This window comes from Mytilinidion resinicola (assembly GCF_010093595.1).
Source record: "Mytilinidion resinicola strain CBS 304.34 unplaced genomic scaffold BDZ99scaffold_21, whole genome shotgun sequence".
Lineage (NCBI taxonomy): Eukaryota > Fungi > Ascomycota > Dothideomycetes > Mytilinidiales > Mytilinidiaceae > Mytilinidion > Mytilinidion resinicola.
The window spans coordinates 235,967-255,196 of NW_022985457.1; the positions used below are offsets into that span (position 1 = coordinate 235,967).

General features: G+C 51.9%; 9 protein-coding genes across 9 annotated transcripts; 3 read left to right on the forward strand and 6 right to left on the reverse strand.

Moving 5' to 3' along the window:
- Positions 1–427: 427 nt before the first annotated feature.
- On the reverse strand, positions 428–3,887 carry BDZ99DRAFT_425324 (Rad4-domain-containing protein). The gene is made up of 3 exons (XM_033717085.1): positions 3,118–3,887; positions 2,872–3,069; positions 428–2,811 (listed from the first exon to the last, which is right to left on the reverse strand). The coding sequence occupies exons 1-3, from the start codon at positions 3,754–3,756 to the stop codon at positions 496–498; spliced, it is 3,153 nt and encodes a 1,050-aa protein (XP_033571522.1). The 5' UTR covers positions 3,757–3,887; the 3' UTR covers positions 428–495.
- A 167-nt stretch (positions 3,888–4,054) lies between these two features.
- Positions 4,055–5,903, forward strand: BDZ99DRAFT_147595 (uncharacterized protein). The gene has a single exon (XM_033712751.1). The coding sequence runs from the start codon at positions 4,091–4,093 to the stop codon at positions 5,813–5,815; it is 1,725 nt and encodes a 574-aa protein (XP_033571523.1). The 5' UTR covers positions 4,055–4,090; the 3' UTR covers positions 5,816–5,903.
- A 23-nt stretch (positions 5,904–5,926) lies between these two features.
- BDZ99DRAFT_467256 (uncharacterized protein) lies at positions 5,927–7,226 on the reverse strand. Its single transcript, XM_033720981.1, has one exon. It carries the CDS (start codon positions 6,985–6,987, stop codon positions 5,992–5,994), a length of 996 nt encoding a protein of 331 aa, XP_033571524.1. The 5' UTR covers positions 6,988–7,226; the 3' UTR covers positions 5,927–5,991.
- Positions 7,227–7,550: 324 nt separating this feature from the next.
- Positions 7,551–9,123, forward strand: BDZ99DRAFT_502437 (oxidoreductase-like protein). The gene is made up of 5 exons (XM_033723893.1): positions 7,551–7,868; positions 7,940–8,297; positions 8,350–8,396; positions 8,461–8,772; positions 8,823–9,123. The coding sequence occupies exons 1-5, from the start codon at positions 7,694–7,696 to the stop codon at positions 8,840–8,842; spliced, it is 912 nt and encodes a 303-aa protein (XP_033571525.1). The 5' UTR covers positions 7,551–7,693; the 3' UTR covers positions 8,843–9,123.
- Positions 9,124–9,582: 459 nt separating this feature from the next.
- BDZ99DRAFT_147612 (uncharacterized protein) lies at positions 9,583–10,565 on the reverse strand. The gene is made up of 2 exons (XM_033712752.1): positions 10,476–10,565; positions 9,583–10,333 (listed from the first exon to the last, which is right to left on the reverse strand). The coding sequence occupies exon 2, from the start codon at positions 10,296–10,298 to the stop codon at positions 9,828–9,830; it is 471 nt and encodes a 156-aa protein (XP_033571526.1). The 5' UTR covers positions 10,299–10,333; positions 10,476–10,565; the 3' UTR covers positions 9,583–9,827.
- Positions 10,566–10,816: 251 nt separating this feature from the next.
- Positions 10,817–11,574, reverse strand: BDZ99DRAFT_525398 (uncharacterized protein; the record flags this gene model as incomplete). The annotated part of the gene is made up of 2 exons (XM_033725989.1): positions 10,817–10,917; positions 11,295–11,574. 2 exons carry the CDS (start codon positions 11,572–11,574, stop codon positions 10,817–10,819), a joined length of 381 nt encoding a protein of 126 aa, XP_033571527.1.
- A 915-nt stretch (positions 11,575–12,489) lies between these two features.
- On the reverse strand, positions 12,490–14,082 carry BDZ99DRAFT_467258 (DHS-like NAD/FAD-binding domain-containing protein). The gene is made up of 2 exons (XM_033720982.1): positions 13,575–14,082; positions 12,490–13,464 (listed from the first exon to the last, which is right to left on the reverse strand). The coding sequence occupies exons 1-2, from the start codon at positions 13,912–13,914 to the stop codon at positions 12,866–12,868; spliced, it is 939 nt and encodes a 312-aa protein (XP_033571528.1). The 5' UTR covers positions 13,915–14,082; the 3' UTR covers positions 12,490–12,865.
- An 80-nt stretch (positions 14,083–14,162) lies between these two features.
- Positions 14,163–16,303, forward strand: BDZ99DRAFT_467259 (uncharacterized protein). The gene is made up of 8 exons (XM_033720983.1): positions 14,163–14,397; positions 14,456–14,620; positions 14,669–14,701; positions 14,752–14,882; positions 14,930–15,334; positions 15,382–15,681; positions 15,774–15,892; positions 15,953–16,303. Exons 1-8 carry the CDS (start codon positions 14,238–14,240, stop codon positions 16,107–16,109), a joined length of 1,470 nt encoding a protein of 489 aa, XP_033571529.1. The 5' UTR covers positions 14,163–14,237; the 3' UTR covers positions 16,110–16,303.
- Positions 16,304–17,059: 756 nt separating this feature from the next.
- BDZ99DRAFT_491072 (kinase-like protein) lies at positions 17,060–19,111 on the reverse strand (the record flags this gene model as incomplete). Its single annotated transcript, XM_033723084.1, has 6 exons — positions 17,060–18,121; positions 18,169–18,324; positions 18,375–18,579; positions 18,632–18,743; positions 18,835–18,957; positions 19,066–19,111. 6 exons carry the CDS (start codon positions 19,109–19,111, stop codon positions 17,060–17,062), a joined length of 1,704 nt encoding a protein of 567 aa, XP_033571530.1.
- Between the last annotated feature and the right edge of the window lie 119 nt (positions 19,112–19,230).

A 19,230-nucleotide genomic window follows, 5' to 3' on the forward strand; every position in this document is an offset into this window, starting at 1 on the left:
GTCCCCCGACCACGTCCCCCAACCACGTTGCCCTTCACATCCGCAAACTGCAAAACCGCCCCCGCTGCACCGACCGCTCCACCGGCCCCGAGGAGGGAAGGGCGAAGCTGTCGGTGCAGGGGAGCAAGGAGATTGTGGCAACGATGAGGGATCTGTCGAATGTGAATGTTGGGGGGGCTTGAGCTGGCGCGAGAATGCGCGAGGAAGGCTGTAGAGGAGCGGAAGAAGGATCTGAAAGAGAAGGGGAAGAAAAAGAACTTGTGACGGGGGATTGCAGGCGGGTTATTCAGATAGTAAAGGAGATGGCGGAGGAGATGATACAAGAAAAGCTGGAAGGTTGAGAAGGGTCCTATGTGAATCACTCACAGCTATAGCATCATTGCAATCTCCAAAGTTAGTCCAACAATGAAGTCTAAAGGAGAAAAATAAAGGTCTCAAGAGCCAAAGTTTTCTACATATCTAGCTACTGATACAACATGCAGGTTATCCAGATATCTATGTTGTATACACTAACCAATCCGGGTCGGCATCTTCATCTTCCGGGTCTTCAGACAGTAATGAGTTGCGGTCTTCATCGCTCGATTGCTCGTCGTTGTCCGCGGGCTGTGCGGGTTTTGGATCTTGCCAAATTTCTGCAGCTTGCTCTTCAACCTGAATCGAGGTTCCGTCTTGAGCTGGTTGTTGGCTTGTCGAGTCTGATTCTGCGGTCATGGAGACGCTTGCAGGCGCTGATGGTTGAGAGGACTGTGGCATTTTTTGCATTGCGCTGTCTCTCGATTCTGCGGGCACGGGGAGCTGGGCGGGTTCCAGTTGCTCGACTGAATCATCTTTGGATATATCGTCGACGATGAATCCACCCGCTGTGTCCATTTCCATTGGATCACTCTGCTGCCGAGGAGGGACCCTGTGACTCTCCTCTGGAAGAACTTCTTCGTCTGGAATGAATCTTCTACCTTGATCGCCCGGACTATCTGGTATAAAGCTACCTCTTATATCGCCTGGGTCTGCTTTGAGCGACTCTTGATGCTGAGGTATCGTTCGCGTACTTCGTGGTGTGATTGAGACCTGTTCTAAGAGCGAGCTTCCGAAGCTATTGGCATTTTCTGGAATAAAATCAATCACTACATCCGAGATAACTCTACCCCTAGAAGTGCCATCGAACCCAAAGTGCTCGTGCTCGTATTCATTCCTAGCCTCCATTGGATCAATGGTCCCCAAATTAGCGCCAGGAAAGAAGCCACCAGCCATTTGCTGCTCGTCAAGGTGCTCTTCCTCTTGATCCAGCTCTTCTTGGAGGTTTACCTTGTCCTCTTTGATTTCGTATCCCGCGACTCTCTGGGCGATCCGGAGACCAAGAGAAAATCGTCTCCAAAGCCGCAACGCTTCCGCACTGCGTAAAGCATTCTGTGCATCTTCTTGTGCCTGCAGCATTCCTTTCAAGACAGCTTCGATCGCTTCTCGATACTCGGCGGCAACGATGATACCCTGGATGACTGCAGTGCCATGTCGGCCTCTAAATTGGAAGCCCGTCACAGCGTCGGCGAAGTCAACCCCGACGGTTCGTGCGGCCTTCGCTGCTTCAAGTGCGCGGATATGTACACCTCCCATTGGGATCATGGATGGCACGTAAATGTCGAGATTTCCGAATGCGTTCCGAGGTACCCTACCGCGGACGACGGGCGGAGGGACGTATAGCTCTGTCTGAAATCCTGCGTATAATCCGACGCCGACATCTTCCATGTCTTCGGCGTCGAGTTCGTCGGGACCAAGAGAGCTTCGAGCTCCTTTTCGAGGTTTGGCGTGTTTCAAGGGCTGTTCACCCTCCTTCACTTCTCGTCCCATTCGATACCATTTATCTCCGCTTCTCACAACATGCACGTCGCGTCTACGGTAGATAGGTTCCATTTTACTTGCAGTTGCGCTTCCTACGTTGATCTTGCCAACTTGGTTCTTGGGTTGGATGATCTCGTTATGCCTGAGGTGTCTCTCAAGTACGTATATAGGATGACCTTTGAAGTCTTGAACGTTTCGCGGGATTCCTTCTGCAGCCTCTCTGCGTGCAAGCTGAGCGTCTTCGACCTGATCTCTGTCTAGAGTCGTCCTTCTTCTGAAGATTTTCAGTGCTTTCTTCCACCATTTCGCACCTCCTTCAGTACTCTCAACTCTGGCCTTGCGAGTCTTCGCATTCAGTGCTTTCGCATATCTCGGCGTAACGTCTCTCGCTGACAGGTCTTCTTCAAACGCCACTGCGTAGCTAAGCGTATTCTGTGAGTAGCTCATGGGAGGTTCGATTTTATCTGGTCTGTTGGCGGTGGAAGAAGAGTGTGGGTCTACTACAATCCATTTCTGCAATGCGAAATCGAACGCTTCAACCCAATAAACCGGGTATGCTGTATGATAGTTCTTCTTGGGTTTCGGTAACGGGGGAGCTTTGCCAGCATCGTATGTCTTCTGACCTGTCAAGAACTGCCCAAGCTTGGATAGTCGCACGGGACGCTGCCGCAATGGAGTAGATGGAGTGTTCGAAGCAGACGCGACCGGGGCTGTGGACTTGCTTGGGGAAATATCCGAATTGTATGGGTCCAGGACAATGCGATTCGTCTTGGAGATTGACTGGGGAGTGGAGCTTTGAGCAACCGATGAGAACGGCAGACACTGTAAAGAGCAAACCAGTCTGGCTTCTACGCCGATTCCTCGAAGAAGTGCACAAAATAACTGAGCTCCGACGTCCTGAGAACCTCGAAGTGTGTGTGCCGCAGTGCGGAAGTCCGGACATTCCATAGGGGGGTCGAGCTCATCGAATTGGTTGAACTTCAAAATTGGACAGAGTTAGGACCAATGCATTCCTGTTGAGTTCATTTAAAGACTTACATCTAGAACGGCCTCCTCACTATCAGCCCACCGTGGCTTATGGAGTCCCATGGCTGTGATAGAGAATCTCTGCGACCATAAATCTTTGAGTCTCACCAGCCCATCTAAGAACAATGCTGATGATTGCCCTTGATTTTGTTCTGGATCTTGGGCAAGTTTCTCAATCAGCTTGACGTTGACCAGTTTTCGCAAGGTAGCCTGAAATACTGTCAAATTATGCTAAGATACGTAGAGCGTTGCAAATACCTGCGTCTTGAAGTCGTTGCACCATGCGTTTCTCAGATGAACGTGGTAGAGCAGACACAAGATGTGCATCTTATGGATATCAAGCCTTAATTTTTTCTCTGCAGCAGTCACCCCTTTCCGCCGCACTTGCTTCCTTGCCTTTTGGTCATTTTTGTCGCCGCCCAGGACAATGGAAATGTCTCCAATGGGACGTTCCTCGTCCGACTTCTGATCCCCTTCCTCGGCCTGATCTATACCAACGTCTTCCCATTCTAGATCACTTTCCTCGGATTCTTCGGAGTAATCTGTAACCGTTTGTAGCAGCCGAGTCCCATTGTAACCATTGTCCACCGAATCGTCTTGAGTGTGCGGGGAAGGATCTCGCTGGGGAGTGGTTCGACTTTCGGTAGTAGTAGGAGGCGGTTGTGCTCCTGGTTCCGCTATACGAGTACTCCTCGCCGTCTTGCGCTTCTTTAAAGGCTTATTGTCCTCATCCGGGCCGGCACTAGCAGAGGGCGCTGCCTCTGCAAGCAAATCCTGAAACACATCTGGAATATCGGCATCTTTCTTCGTCGTCTTTCTGGAGCTTCTTGTACGAGCAGTGCTTCTATTATTCGTTGAATCGGCTGTTTTGCGTGGCCGACCTCGCGCACCAGCCATTGCTAGGCATCTGCAAGCTTCACTGTCGCTGTGGTGTCGAAGTTGCGTCTTGAGTGAGGTAGCCGACCAGCGGAGAGAGGGGGTGTTCCGGGGGGAAGTAGGATGTTGTTCATTACTTCATTAATGTTTTTACATGTTTAGAGCAAAGACGACAGATACGACGGATGGAGGCCGCGTGAATCCGGATGCGGGATGAATGGAATGAGATGACGCATGAATTTCCGGCACGCGATCACGTGAGCTTTGGCGTTGGTGCATCTTCGTCGCGTCTCAAGCTTGAGCTTCGGCGCGTCTCCATCGTTCACGTCGTAGACCTCTAGCCTCACAATTCGACATGCCTCCTAAGAAACGAGCTCGCTTCAATCAAGATACCGTGTACGCTCATGGAACAGTATTGCGGCAGAAGAAATTCCCATCGCGCCGTACTAAGAAACGCATACTTTCGCCATCCCCACCACCACCCGCTTCAAGACAGCAAACCATGACACAGGCAGGGTGGATTACCACAGCACCGCCCTCGGGCAAAAAGAAACAGAGGGTGGAGCAAGTGGAAGATTCACAGTCGGAACCCGAGTCCGGATCCGAAATCGAGGGAGAAGACTACCTCAGTGTTCTGCGGCAGGCGACCCTCACGCAGTTGGGCCACGGAGTCCAACCTCTACCCAGAAATGAGGGGGGAAACCGGAAGTCTGCTGTCAGACGAAGGAGTCGTCAGGAGTTGACTGAGGAAGAAAAACGGCAACAGACTTTGACTCAGATGATAGGCACTGGGCGAGAACCTGACGTTCGATCGGATGTCGAAGAGGAGCAAGAGGAGTTAGATGGGACGTATGCTGTTGCGATGGAAGAGCGTCTAGCCAACAGTGGGCTATACAGGCCAGTGGGAGAACGACAGACTCGTAGAACCGCTCGAGATGCAGCTCCGTCGGGCAAAGGTCACAGTAATGGCCGGACCTTGCGGCCCCGAAGAGGCCATAAAGAGACCTCACACGGTCAGCTAGTGGATAGTGCGTCTACACCTAGATTAACAAGGGTAAATTCAAAGCCACGCTCAACGCCGCGAACCCGGCGCCCTCTTGAAATACCTTCTTCGCAATCTCCGCCCGAAAGCCCACTATCAACACAAAACACGCCTCAGCGATCTACTAGGTCTCCCCTTGAAGAGAAGTCCACGAATATACAGCAGCCTTCTCTGTTACATTCGCGATTGCGGCCTGGAGACGCAGAACGACTGAGCCCTGTTAAACCAATATCGCGAAAAGGTGGACTCCAAGTCAAAGAGAACCTGATATCCTCACCAGTAGCACCTCCTCGACGGATATTTAAAGACACTATTCCGGACACGGATGACGAGGAAGAAGAATCGGATGAAGATAACACAGTTCCTACCAACGCCGGTGTCGGGGAAGAAACAGAAGCTGCGATTCAGCAGATTGATCTCATGTGCGCAAGCCGAGATAGCATACATGAAATTGAGAATGTAGAGACTGCGAGATCTAATCGGGCTTCGGCGACACCAACTCTCCAAGAAACAGAAGGTCTGCCTGTACCTGCTAACCCAGGGGTATATGATCGAACTATCAAACAAGAACCTTCACAGTTTGAAGAGAGCCAATGCACAATTGGAACTGGTACAGAAGAAGCGACAGCGCAGCTACACAGCGAGCTCCAGACGTTCACTCAACGAATCTCCGTCCAACCGTCATACAGTCAAATTCCAGCTCCTGAGGAACAGCCTGAGCAGCGGATCCCATCCTCTTACCCTCTACCAACCCAGTCTACCCATCCTTCACAAGCATCGACGATTGAAGGAACGCAAGCCTCGCCACATGATGCTCAACACAGCCACCACACTCTTCCAATATCTCCAACGCGCCCGCCACCTCTGAGCATTCCATCCTCCATTCCCACGTCTCCTTTCAAAATATTCAGAGTACCCAGGTCCCAAGCGCACTATTCTAGACGGACAACAGGGGCGACGACAGCGGGACTGACCATGCAGGATAGTTTAGACGACTATTCAATACCGCTACCACCACAGTGGGAAGAGGATGATTAATTGGCAACGGGCGTTGTAGGGAGGCCTTGATCTAGGTAGAGCGCCCGGTTTTCTGCTTTACGATCACTGAATGAGCATAAATTGAATTGCCGTTCTTATGAGGCATTGAAGTATCTCTCGATAGCAGGGTCAAAATCTATTATAGGTGCAGAAGTGCCTCATACTATGTTCTTATCCTAAGCATGTATCTTTAAACTCACCTCTTCTACTTTTGCGTTGTGGGTACGCGAAACTTGAAACGGCACCGGGGGGCCACTCCACACCCTCTGTCCCACCGCTTCCATTCCATCCGCTCTCGGCCAAGCAGGCGGTAACGGGTATTCCAAGAGCATCCTTCCAAAATCAAACTCCTCGTCTGCATCCACTCTCTTTTCAGTCCCCGCTAGAACTGTGTTGAAAGCGCCAATCTTCAGATCGCTAATCAGAAAGCCCATATCTTTCACTCTTTCCTTCTGCCATTCCTCCTCCGGCGCTTTGATAATGATAACCGGGTCTGGCGTATCCTCCACCTTATGCACGCTTCCAACCGTGAACCTCGCCTCTTTCTCCGTGCCCTCATTCTTAGAGTCCAAAATCGCCTCCCACGTCTTCGCCAATCCTGCAACCTCCTCTCCTGGAATCATAATCGTCAAGCTCTTCACACCATACGCTCCGCTCGGATGTCTCGCACTCGTCTCTCTCAATGGCACTCGCAAATCCCTCGGCGTGACATCATGGCAGAAGAAAGGGGCCAACCCCCTCTGCACACCCTTGCCCGTGGGAAACGTAACCTCCCACTCCACACGCGTTCCATCCGGCCGGTTCCTTGCACCCCGCTGCGGCTGTTGGTAAACGACCTGTAGTCCACCCTCTGCGTTGGATTTGGTCAGTCGCTCAGCTACACCATCTATGCAAGGCCCAGCGGCGCCTTCTGTAGTGAATGCGAGATCTGCGATACCGGTCTTCTTGTCGCCCCACCAGTGACCCTCGCGCGAGGTAGCGCCGTCGTCAATGAATGCGATCAGCTCGATGTAGCAGCCGTCAGGTAGCAGGATGAGTTTGTTCTCGGTCTTGTTGTCGCCGTGACGGCCGCCGGGGGAGACAGTGAAGTGGGTTGTGAGCCAGGTGGGAACGGATTGGAGAGAAGCGTAGGGGACGAATATGACTATGTGGTCAAGGTGGGGTGGAGGCATGATGATCTCTTGGTGTTGAAATGAGCCTGAAATGGTAGATTCAGGAGATTTTGATATGTTGATAAAGTATTGTGAAGTTTGAGAGATGAAATCGCAGAAGATTATGTGACTCAGAGCTTGCGAATATCGGCGGCATGCAATATCTCAACGCAGGGGTTCTATCAAATCTGGAATGTAGAGGCTACACGGCGATATAGTAACAACTTCAAGTTGGTCCTGGACGGCTTTTGGTGTTGGAGCAGTAAGTGGGAGAGTTTCAAAGTGGGATACGAAGTCGGACTTAAGTAAAGCACCTTACTCCGGAGAATGAAGCAAGGCTAGTCAATATACTAACAGTACCCGTAAGTTGTAGAGGACGGAGAATATCTAAGCTCTCCGATATCTTTTCAATCACCTCCTCACAAATTATGTGCAGACTGTATGGTATCCGTATGCACTAATAGAAGGAAAATGGTCACATGATGGGATTCCAGCTAACCCATTTTATCACTAGCGCATTCGGCAAACCTTCTCTATTCACTTCTGCTCTCGATCCGCATATTAATTCACGTCTCGCAGAAGCTGTGCGGCTTCCTCAACATGCTATAAATGCTCGAATCCGAAATCCGAGAGTGTTGTGCTCAGCTGTCGTTCTTGTCTCGTTCACGAACTCACCAACACCGACGAGTTCCAGAATAATATCATTTTGAGCAAAAAGTTTATCAACATGGCGCAAAATGGGGAACCTGCTCGGGACGCCCTCGTCAACCGGCAGCTACCCGAGATGCAGCTATCAGATGGTTCATCTTCGTCTATGACAGCCCCGCCCCCACCGGCGCCACCCTACCTGAGTGGGGAAGGACGAGCGGTGTACAGATTCAACGTCGAAGGAAATGCAATTAGTACGTAAATGACCTTAGCATTATGGAAGCTTTGGAGATCCTGTGAACAATTCTAATTACAATTGATCTAGTCACTGGAGGTGCGGGTACTCTAGCCCTGGAAGGTGCTCGAGCTCTCCTGGAGCATGGCTTGTCTGGCCTTGCCCTCTTCGATCTCAACCTTCAGCAAGCAGCTGATCCAATCGCGGCGTTGAGGACTGACTTCCCGGACGCTAAGATCATCACCAAGAAGGTCGATGTTAGGGATGCGGAGAGTATTGGTGCCGCCGTGAATGAGACTGCGGGGCAGTTAGGAAGTGTCGATATTCTGTGTTGCTTCGCAGGCGTCGTGGGCTGCACCCATGCTCTCGATATGAGCGTCGACGAGTGGAAGCGAACTATGGACATCAACTCCACCGGATCCTTCCTCTGTGCTCAAGCTGTTGCGAGGTAAGATCGCCGCTCGTATCTCCGGAAGCAAAGCGCTGACCTTTTTATCCAGGCAAATGGTAGATCAGAATAGCGGAGGAACAATCGTCTTCATCGCTTGTAAGCTTACTACTCTATGTATCATTCAGAGATGTGTCTCTTGTAAGTACTAACCTACTCATAGCCATTTCCGGTCACCGTGTGAACTTTCCTCAGCCCCAGGCTGCATACAACGTCTCCAAGGCGTCCCTATTGCATCTCAAGAACTGTCTCGCCGCAGAATGGTCTCGCTACGGCATCCGCGTGAACTCCATCTCTCCAGGATACATGGATACTATTCTCAATGAAGGAGCTGGCCTCGAGCGGGCTAGAAACGTCTGGGCAAATCGCAACCCGATGGGCAGAATGGGTGTGCCTCAAGAGCTGACGGGACCGCTGGTGCTCCTATGCTCTGCAGCCGGTAGCTACATCAACGCCGCAGATATCGTAGTCGATGGTAAGCTGATCTACCCATTTACGAAACTCAGTGCTAATCAAGTCATCAAGGTGGTGCTATTGTCTTTTAGACGGCAATTGAGACAAGAGATTCGCTCTGTGAGCGCAAAATTGGTTCACCATGGTAGGAAGGTTGGACTTTAGTTGACTTCCGAGACCTCATGAGCAGTTTTAAGAGCTCCGTCCAGTACGGCGCGGTCCAGTTGGATGTTCTCTCGTCGGAACCTCCAAAGTCATGTGCATGATACAGCTGAAGCACCACTGTCATTAGCTGTAAGACCTCAGCAGCAGGCCCAAATACTCATAATTAAGACATAGGTTCTAATGCAGCCTTCAGCATTCTAAGCTTCACAGTTTAAACTTGCAAGCATAGCTAGAACGTGATGCACTCCGAGCTCAAAACCCAACACTAATGAATCTCTCCTCAAGCTCCAACATCATAAAATCTATGCAAAACATCTTGAATCCCCTATATATATATTCCGAAAACGTCCTTGATGCAATGCTCAATGAAGAAGGAAACGCTGAATAGATATATGCATATCCCTTAAAATACCTCACTCCCGGCCGCTCGCAACCCAGAATGAAACCTAAAGAAAGAATCTCCTTCCTAAATCTTAAGTTGTCCATGTATAAGGAGGTAAATGAGAGTGATCAGAGGAAAGAGGGCCGGGCGAGTTCTGAACTTTGCTCTTTCACGAAGACACATCCGAGACGGGACTATTGAACACACGTATCAGGCACTAGGATAGATTAGGAATTTGAAGAAATGAGGAATATTTCGTTTCAATTTAAAGGAGAAGCTCTTGATAATATATTATTACTAACTAAACTCATAAACCTAACACATTACAGGAAGTAGTTCTAGGCAAACAGGAAGGAAAGGGGCACACAAATCGCCAGAAGTAGGTTTAATAAGTTATTTAAAGATTCAAGAGATTGCTATGAATGTTGGAAAAATTAAGGACAGTCAGAAAGTGAGATGATGAAATAAAGAGAAAATGAATGCGGAAGAGATCGTAAATTGATGGAGAGATTGCGATAGCCTACATCAACTCAAGCTTGGTAAGGTGGACCCTCATCTTCGTAGTAGATCTCCGCTCGATGCTCAAGGTCTATAGACTTAAGAGCGTTCTCTCTTTTCCCTCGACCTGAGACCCACGATGGTACAGAATGCCGGCGGATCAGCGTTCGAGTGGGGATTAGAGGTCTTGGTGGATCAAGTAAAAGAAACGATGGTAAGGGCGCATTAAGAACCCTTTTTTCCTCCTGGGAGGCCTGGGCAGAGTATATGGGCGTTCCAAGCCCTCCTTTGTTAACCGGATATTCAGAAATGTCCTCCGGTTCTAATAGACTCTCTTGTTCCTCCAGCTGGTCAGCCCCTCCGCCGACGGGAGCTTGTGGTTCTAAACAAGCACCGGATTCTGGGAGCGGCAATGCGCTCTGGAGCGCAGGATGTGCATCGTCGTCGAAATCCATGGGGTTGCAGTCGAGCTCTGGTTGGTAGGATCGTTTTGAGCATTTCATCTCAGCGATGATAGTCCGGATTTCTGCATTTTGTTCTGGCTTTAATGTCAGGCGCTTTTCTATCATCGCAGCAAGCGTATCCAGCTCCGAGTCTTTGCTATTTGTGGGATCTAATTCCACTGCTATCATATGGGCGAGCGAGAGGGACGCACGGTACATGGGCCAGAGGTGACTCACTAGGAATGCCTTCGTCAACCTCTTGTTCCTCATCGTGGTCGCCTTTCGATTCCGGCTGAAGAAATTGCTACCATTGAATCCCTTCCAGCACGCTCAAACTCTCTGGTGTGTCTGCAGCGGCATTGTTGAACACGAGATTCTTTTTATTCGTTTCTTCGTCGACCCTAGGGAATTCCTCTCCCTCTTCTGAATATTGCATTTGGACTTGCTTCAACGATGGCGGAGAAGGACTCGAGGAGGACTATGTCAGCCGCCTCAATGGCAATGTCCGATCCAGACCCCATGGCAATACCAATGTTTGCTTGCTTCAGGAGGGGGGGCGTCGTTAACCCCATCGCCAGTCATGCCGACGATTTCTTGACGGGTTCGAAGTTCGGCTGGTTCGGCTCATTGTGCGTAGCGGAGGTAGGATCGTTGAACACTACGCAGACGGCTCTGGTTGCTATGGTCAAAGTCAGCAGGAAAGGATAAGGTATAAACAATAGGAAATAGCTGACTATTAATGCTTCACTCTCTGATCCTTTTCGGAGAGAGCGAAAGAGGTCGATCTGTAGTTTTGACTAGAACATCATGCTCATTTGGTTGCTGCAGAATTTGCGTCGTAGCTGGATTAGGTAACGTAAGAGAGTCGAATAGCAATTAACATGGCGAGAAGATACTGACTGGTATGTAAGATGTCGATCGCTCTATTACTGCTAGGCGGCCTACTAGGGTGAGCTTCAGAGGGCTCCTTGTGAAGACTTGATTGCTTTGCAAGCTCTGCACAACTTGCCAACCAGCTGCCCACTATCTCATCTATTCAGTCCTTATGTAGCCTACAAGTTATTGACTCGGCTAAATTGCGAAGTAAAGGTCCGAGGTTCGCGTGTTCTGGACCTAACTCTTGGATCCTTGGTATGCTTTTGGAGCATTTCATCTTGTTGCCCCTCTTCCTGCACCGCCTCATCTCGTCGTCGACATCCGCAGGACATGTCATGAACTTTTCATCGGGGTTATGCTTGTCAAAAACGTCCTTGTTGACAAGAGAGAGTACATCAACAGCGTTCCACACGGTCGAAGCGCTGGAGGCAGTCGGCGCCGTCGCAGGCAAGCCGTCCATTGTGGTCGAGAAGTTCATTGACTTGGAGCTGATGGGTGGATAATAGAGCTGTGTAGACTTAGGACGAAGACAAAAGAACGATGGACTGTTGCAAGCGCGCTGCAAAGGCTGGGGCCTAAAAAAGGTAATGAACGAAGGCGGCTGGGGTGAAGGAAAGGACGCAGCCTGGGAATTGGCGTATATACATGATGCTGTCTCCCCAACCAGTAAGTTAGATAGGCAATTACATTCGAATTTCGGGAGGGTACTTGCGATGGAAGATTACCTCGAAATTGCAATTGAAAAACAAATGATGGCACTTGAGGTCCTAAAGTACGTGTTACTGTCCATGGGTTCATGATATTCGACGGCCATAGCGCTTCCATGGTCAGTGCATGTGAGCTACGAGACAACCAGAGATTTGGGAACAGCGTTGGAAAGGCAACCAGATCGAGCGTTTGCCTGCAGGGGCTCCGTTTACTGGTGCGCTTGCGGTCCCTCGCGGCTCTATGCAATTCGAAATGCGTCAACCTGACCGTTCTGCAATATTAGTATAGATAGTGACGCCGTTTGTTGCCTGGCTGGCTGGGGAACACTCGTAATGGCCACTCTGAGCGTGGCACACTCATCCAGCACTCTATCTCGTGCGTACCCCTGTCTGCTACTGCTCGAAGTCACCCCAGGCAGTGGCATACACGCGTACATCCACGGCGGCTTGCCCTAGACTCAACGTGCCACCTTTTTCAAGCCCCCGGAGATGCTCTCTAAACGGCAAGTCTTGGCAACCGCGACAAGTTCCAAGGGTGTGGAGCCCTGCACACCCCTCAACAAGTCAACGACGCCCAGGATTTACTTCTCCAATAATTCTTAGAAGATACTGTTGGGCCAGGCGAATCACGTCCTGCTGTCAGGTCTGCGATGCGAGGTGTGGTTGTTGAGCTATTCGTGAAGATGTTGTGGGAGTCTGAGAAATCGTGAAAACCTCACCTCGGAGTTTTGTTCTACCGTCGTCCACCCCCATCGGGCAGCTTTTGGCTGCCAAGAAGTGTCGAAACCAGAGAGACTGAATATTTACGGTTTTCTCACGTCCACCCACCTTTTCGCACATAACTCAACAACCACAACTCGTGCAAGAAAAAGGAAACCAGATCTGGAATCGCCAGAGCATGGAGAATAACCGACGAAGTTCTGGAATTTTTATCCTACCGGCCCATGAAGATAAAGGGGGGGTGCAAGCTAACTCCAGCAACCGAACGCCTTGTGTGGACTCCAAACAACACGAAAATACTACTCAATGATCCTTCAAACCTCATCATGATCGCTCCGGCAGCTCCACCTCACCAATAACCGACTTCAGAATCTCCGGCACAATCTCACTCGCATCACCTTGGAAGAACCAATCCCCAGCATACAGCCCCCCAGCCGGCACGTCTGCAGGATCCATGTTCACGACCGCAACCTTCGCTCCCCTCATCCTCGCGTCATCGACATAGCTGGCCGCCGGATATACTCGAGCGCTCGTGCCAATCACGATTATCAGGTCGATCTGCCTCGGATCGTCCATCCAAGTCTCGATGTCCTTAAGCGTGTCCTTCGGCAGCATCTCCCCGAACCATACGACGCCAGGCCGGAGCAGACCCTTCTTACACTTCGGACACCGCGGGAGGTCGCGAATGTTGAGCTCGGGGAGGGTGACGCGCTCGTCAGAGATATCGAGCTCGCGGGCACGGAGGGCTTCGGTGGTCGTAGGGTCGGACTCGTCTGTAGGGAGGGCGAGGGCCGGCACAATGGGATCGGTGAAATTGTTCGATTCTGCATATTCGCAGAAGAACTCGTTGCACTTCACGTCGAAGAGCGAGCCGTGGACGAGCTTGAGGCTAGAAGGGGGGTGCGAGGCTCGTTGCGATAGACCTGCATTCAAGCAGTCAGCCCCGCTCTCAGGTCGTACGACGGGCATATGGTATATGGAGAAGTGCAAGTATAGGTAGAAGTAGATTTCTAGGGTGGTAGGGAGGCGGTACCGTCCACGTTCTGGCTCACGGTCATGAAATCCTTCCGCCGTGCCAGCTCTGCCAACGCGTAATGTGCGCGATTCGGGTGTGCCTTTAGTGACATATGTCGTCTATAGGAGTAGAACTGCCACACCAAGGCCGGATCACGTTGGAATGCCCCCGGAGTGGCGAGCTCGGTGGCTTCGTGGGTTCGCCATAGTCCTCCAGCACCTCGAAACGTAGGCAGACCAGAAGAGGCTGAGAGTCCAGCTCCAACAAGAGCTACTATACGCTTCGAGGAGTTGAGATGTTTCTGAAAAGACTCGAGATCGGCGGGGGGTACGAGGGGAGGTCTCGCCGTAGAAGCCATTTTGGTGGTGATAGGCATACTGATAGCTTTGCGGTGAAATAACAAAAAGACACGCTAGGTAGCTGTCGGGGCGGGGTCAGCGGTGCATGTTCAGGCCGGACTGACAACCTGAGGGAGGTACAGATACGACTCGAGGCTGCGGGGAAATACAGGCAGGCAACATGGTGGATAACATGCAGGATTGGAGTGGCACCATAGAAAGGCACGACGTCAACTCCCTTGCTAGTTCGGCCCTCTATCGATAGCAATACTCTCCGACGTGACTGGAAATTTTGCCCGAGAACAGTCACGACATGTACATGTACACCCCTCAATGACCAGCGATGCTCCCGGCTCTCCGCCCATTGCTGTCTGCCGCGCGAGGGCAAACCTGTGGTGCTCCAATACCGTGTCTGAGGAGAGCATTGGTGGTTTCCGCGGCGGATCTCCAATTCGGCCAGCCCGTGTATGAGACGCACCCGCATCTATTACAGGCGGGGGAGAGTAAGGCGCTATTGAAGCTTCTGCGACTATATCGGACACTTCGCTCATATGATTGCAGTAACTCCAGGCATTACGGCCCTCGAATATGCCCACCGGCGCACGAAGCTTGCTAGATCCCTACCTCTCAATGCCGTCGCTATACTCGCCGCATCCGACCTGAAATACCGCTCGGGCTCGGTTTTCTACAAATACCACCAAGACCCCGACTTCCTATACTTGACCGGTATGCATTGAAAGGACCATCCTATTGGACAAAGCTAAGTGGGGGCAGGATTCAATGAACCGGACGCATTGGCAATAATAGGTGGGAACAAGTCTATTAGATTGTGGGAACAACAACTCACTGTAATACAGAAAAGCAAGGAGCTGGGGACGAAGACTATAGCTTCCACCTCTATGTGCGCCCAAAAGATGCCAAAGCGGAGCTCTGGGACGGGCCACGGTCTGGCATCCAGGCCGCTCAGGACGTCTTCAACGCCGATGAGGTACTCTTCCCTCAAAATCCATAAATCTATAAACTTACACCTCTTAGACTGAAAGCGTGAACCGACTCCCTGAAATCCTTCCTAGAATCATCCAAAGATCTAGCGAAATCTATACCGACCTCCCAAGTAGCGTGCACCCCAAGAACCCCTTCACGAAATTCATAAGCGGCTTCGATCCCTACAACGCGAAAGGCCTAGCACAAGTCTTCCGCGATGCCGAAAAGAAGACCGTCAAGCCTCTGCGGCCCTTGATGAATAACCTCCGGGTGATCAAGAGCGACGCGGAGGTCCGCAACATGCGGAAAGCTGGACAAGTCTCTGGCCGAGCCATCACAGACGCCATGCGCCAGCACTTCTCCGGCGAGAAAGACCTAGACTCATTCCTGGACTACAAATTCAAGGGAGAGGGCTGTGACGGACCAGCCTACGTGCCTGTGATTGCTGGAGGCGAGGTATGAATCCTCCACACCATCACGCGCTGTGCGAACTGACGACCCAGAACGCCCTCACGATCCACTACGTCCGCAACGAAGCCCTTTTCGAGGGCAACGAGCTCGTCCTCGTCGACGCCGGCGCCGAATACGGCGGCTACATCACCGACATCACGCGCACCTGGCCCACCTCAGGCAAATTCAGCTCCCCCCAGCGCGACCTCTACGAAATGATCCTCCGCGTCCAGCGAACCTGCGTCTCGCTCTGCCGCGCAGACGCGAACATGACGCTGGACAAGCTGCACCGCACCGCGTCGAACGGGCTGAAAGACGGGCTGGGCCAGCTGGGATTCGACATGTCCGGAGATGTGCGTGCCCTTTTCTTTGGAGTACCAAGTGTACTGTGTAGTATCTGTATGCAACTTGAGTATTAGGAGGACTTACTGACATCTGAGTTAAGGCAATCGACACGCTCTTCCCCCACCACGTGGGCCACTTCATCGGCTTAGACGTGCACGACGCGCCTGGGCATCCGCGAACGAATCCCTTGGAACCGAATCAGTGTATAACAATTGAACCGTAGGCCCCACCCCACCGCCCTCCTCGCTGTCTGATCCGCACTAATATTTTGGCGTATAGCGGCATCTACGTCCCCGACTCCCCCCGCTGGCCCGCCCGCTTCCGCGGCATCGGCATCCGCATCGAAGACAGCATCTGCGTGCAGGCCGAGAACCCCCTGGTGCTAACGACCGAGGCGGTCAAGGAAGTCGTCGATATCGAGGCTTTGAGAGACTAGCAGCCATGACTCGACATGAAATGAAAGGTGTACATATGATGGAACTCAATGTAGCTGTGTGTGTATATCATGAGTTTGGGTTGGATTATTTCGGTTTGCACTAACACTAGAGAGGGCTGGTAGAGCTGGACTGGAACTGTACAAATATCGGTATCATCATACAAAAGACACATTATGCTCCTCCTCGTACTCTACTTTCGGTTTCCATCCCTCCCCCTTATTTCCGTGTTTCGCTGTAGCTGCGTTATTCACCCCCCCCCCAACCCCCTTCATCGAGCCAACTGAACATTGAACCCCACCACAGACTTACTCCCTCCAAAATTACAAAACAAATAGGCGCAAAATGCTGTGTATGCATATGTTCATGTACACGATCCGCGGCGGGATCCACACCTCCTGTCTGCATCCAACCCCCAAACAAGCTCGTCCATAGGTATAGTTTTTATGTTCGGACCACCATATTCAAATGCCTCTCTCCCACCACCACCACGACGAGGAGTATACGATGCCAACCAACCCCCGCAACATCATCTACGCCACCCCCCACAACAAGCAGCTGGCGGTTGGGATATCGGTTTCGAACCAGACAGAAAAACGCGAAAAGAGGAGAAAAAAAAAAAGCTCGCCCCAGATGCCCCCCAAGACCCCGTACGCGCCTTCAAAACCAGAAATTCGTAAACTGCGAAGAACTTCGACATCGGAAGGACAATAAAACATCGATCCTCATCAGAAACTCCCGCTGGAAACAATCGGATGCCGAGAACGCCAATTAGAAAGCCAGCCGACCGAGAGAGGAAAATGAACGAGGGGGGGCAAAACGAGCGTTTGTTGGCGTGGAGCGGGAATCGGCGTTTGCTTATCTCTCTCCCTCTCTTCTTCTCTGCTCTCCCAGTTCCCGACATCCCGCCTTCTTGCAAACCAGTGACCGGCTTTCTCCCAAGGGCAAACACTCACGTATTACTAATAATGACTCTCGCGCCTTCTTTCCCCAACACGCCCCTTTCCTTCGCCTTCGGGCTCCGATCCCGTCCCTTTTTCCGGCTTAAAAAGCCGAGCATCCCCGACGGCTTCTCCATCTGCGCGTTCTTGTCCGCAAGCATCGCGCTGCTCTGGTTCGCCATCTCGCTCCACGAGCCCGTCTCGTTCAGCACGACCTGCACGCCACCGCCCATGCTGGTGCTGCGCGTGCTGCCGCGCTGGCGGTTCATGGGCCGCGAGAAGGATGGCGGGATCGTGCCGTCGTCGGTGGGGAAATAATCTGCGGTTTCGCCGCGCTGGGAGGAGGGCGATCCCAAGGGCGTCGGGGTTTGCGCGGCGAGGGGGTTGTGGAGGCGGGGCGGGCTGCCGTTGGGGGAGTGCGTGGTGGAGCGGTGGTTCGTGTTGGACCGCGAGACAGCGGGCCGCAGATTGTCGTTGACGGTGGATTTGGGTTGAGAGGTAGGGCGGGGCCAGTCGTTGGGGGACGAGGTCGAGGTGGGAGTGTGATTGCTGTTGTTGCTCAGATTGGTGGCCGTGGGATCTTCGACGACTGCGACTATGCCCGGTGCGGCTGCTGGACGTTGCTCCGCTACGGTGGTGTAGTTGAAGGGCTCAAACAAGGTTTCGATCATCTTGTGTAGCTCTTCGGCCCGAATCTCTTGGTCTGTTGCATCGTCCTTCAGCTGCTCACGTGGTTTTTGCCGCCTCGCTCGCGCTTCGAGGGGTGCTTCTTCTAGGAGTAGCTCCTCGAGATCGTACGTTGCGTCAAAGTTGGTTTTCTCGCTCGAGGGTATGAAGATGGGCTCGATCTCTTTTCGTTCCAGTGCCTCGAAATCGAGTGGCCTAAAGAACGGGTTGTCAGAAAAAGTGTGGAAGCCGATAGCGCCGATTCTTTGCTTGCGATCCTTTTCCAGAAGCGAACTGATAGCATGCAGACAAGGCATGGTGACTGGTGGGCTTGTTACGGGGAACGTGGGCTCTCCCTTCTTTATTTTTTCGGCGAGCCCGTCATGGTTACTGGCCTCGAATGGCCGCTGGAGAGCATTAGCGGTGTGATGTCACGGAGTGCTGCATGTCTTACTTTGTTGTAAATGCATTCGTAAAAGAGCACACCGAGCGACCACCAGTCAACTTCGGATGAGTAGCCTTTGCCCTCGTATACCTCAGGTGCGAGATATGCCAGGGTTCCCGACTTGCTTGTTAGAGCCTTGTGGGGTGTGAAATCGGAAGCAACATTCTATGACAAACAATTAGCTACATCACTATTTCAGCCTCGAAGTGACTTACAAAATCAGCCAAATGTACGTGTCCATCAGAGTCGAGCAAAACATTATCAGGCTTGATGTCCCTGTGGACAATACCCTGCTGGTGTATATAGCGCACAGCACAACCCAATTGTGCTATCCAGAAGCGTACAGCTTCTTCGGTGAAGGTCTTCCTCGAGATGTGAAAGCGCAGGTCTCCGCCATTCATTAGATCCACCACAATATACCTGAGGCTGTCAGTAGGCATAAGCACGTGGGGGCAAAATAATATCAACGTACAGATACTCAATGTCCTGGAAGCTGAAACGCAAATTGCAAAGGAATGGGTGGTTGAGATGTTCCAGCATCCGCCGCTCTCTTATGATATTCCGCACGCTCTCAGATCGTACCACTGTTACACGGCGTTAGCATGGCAAGCCTGGCAGGCGGGTCCTCAACGTGACTAGCAGCCGGGTCCCGGGCGTGTGTCCAATGTGACTGACCTTCATCCTTCCGAATGTACTTGAGAGCGAATGTGAGGCCGGAGTGCTTCTCCTCGACGATGCGAACCTTGCCAAATGCTCCTTTGCCGACGACTCGAAGCAGGCGGAAGTGATTGAGGTTCACTGCGAGGCTTTGAGGTTAGCCAGTGTGCAATTGCGTGGAGATAAGGCGACAGGCTCGAGTGAGCAGGGCGGTCGAGTGCAGCTCATAGAGGTACGGGGCAGCCATACCTTCTTCGCCAGGCGGTCCCAGGGGCTTCCCGCTCGAATTACCCATTATTTGGCGGCGATTGTGAGGGCGGCCAGAGGAGGAGTCGTTCGATTCATGCAGCCTCGCGGTGACGGAGCGGCGGGGAGCGGAGGAGGAGCGGCCAGCGAGTGGAGGTGTGCAGGACG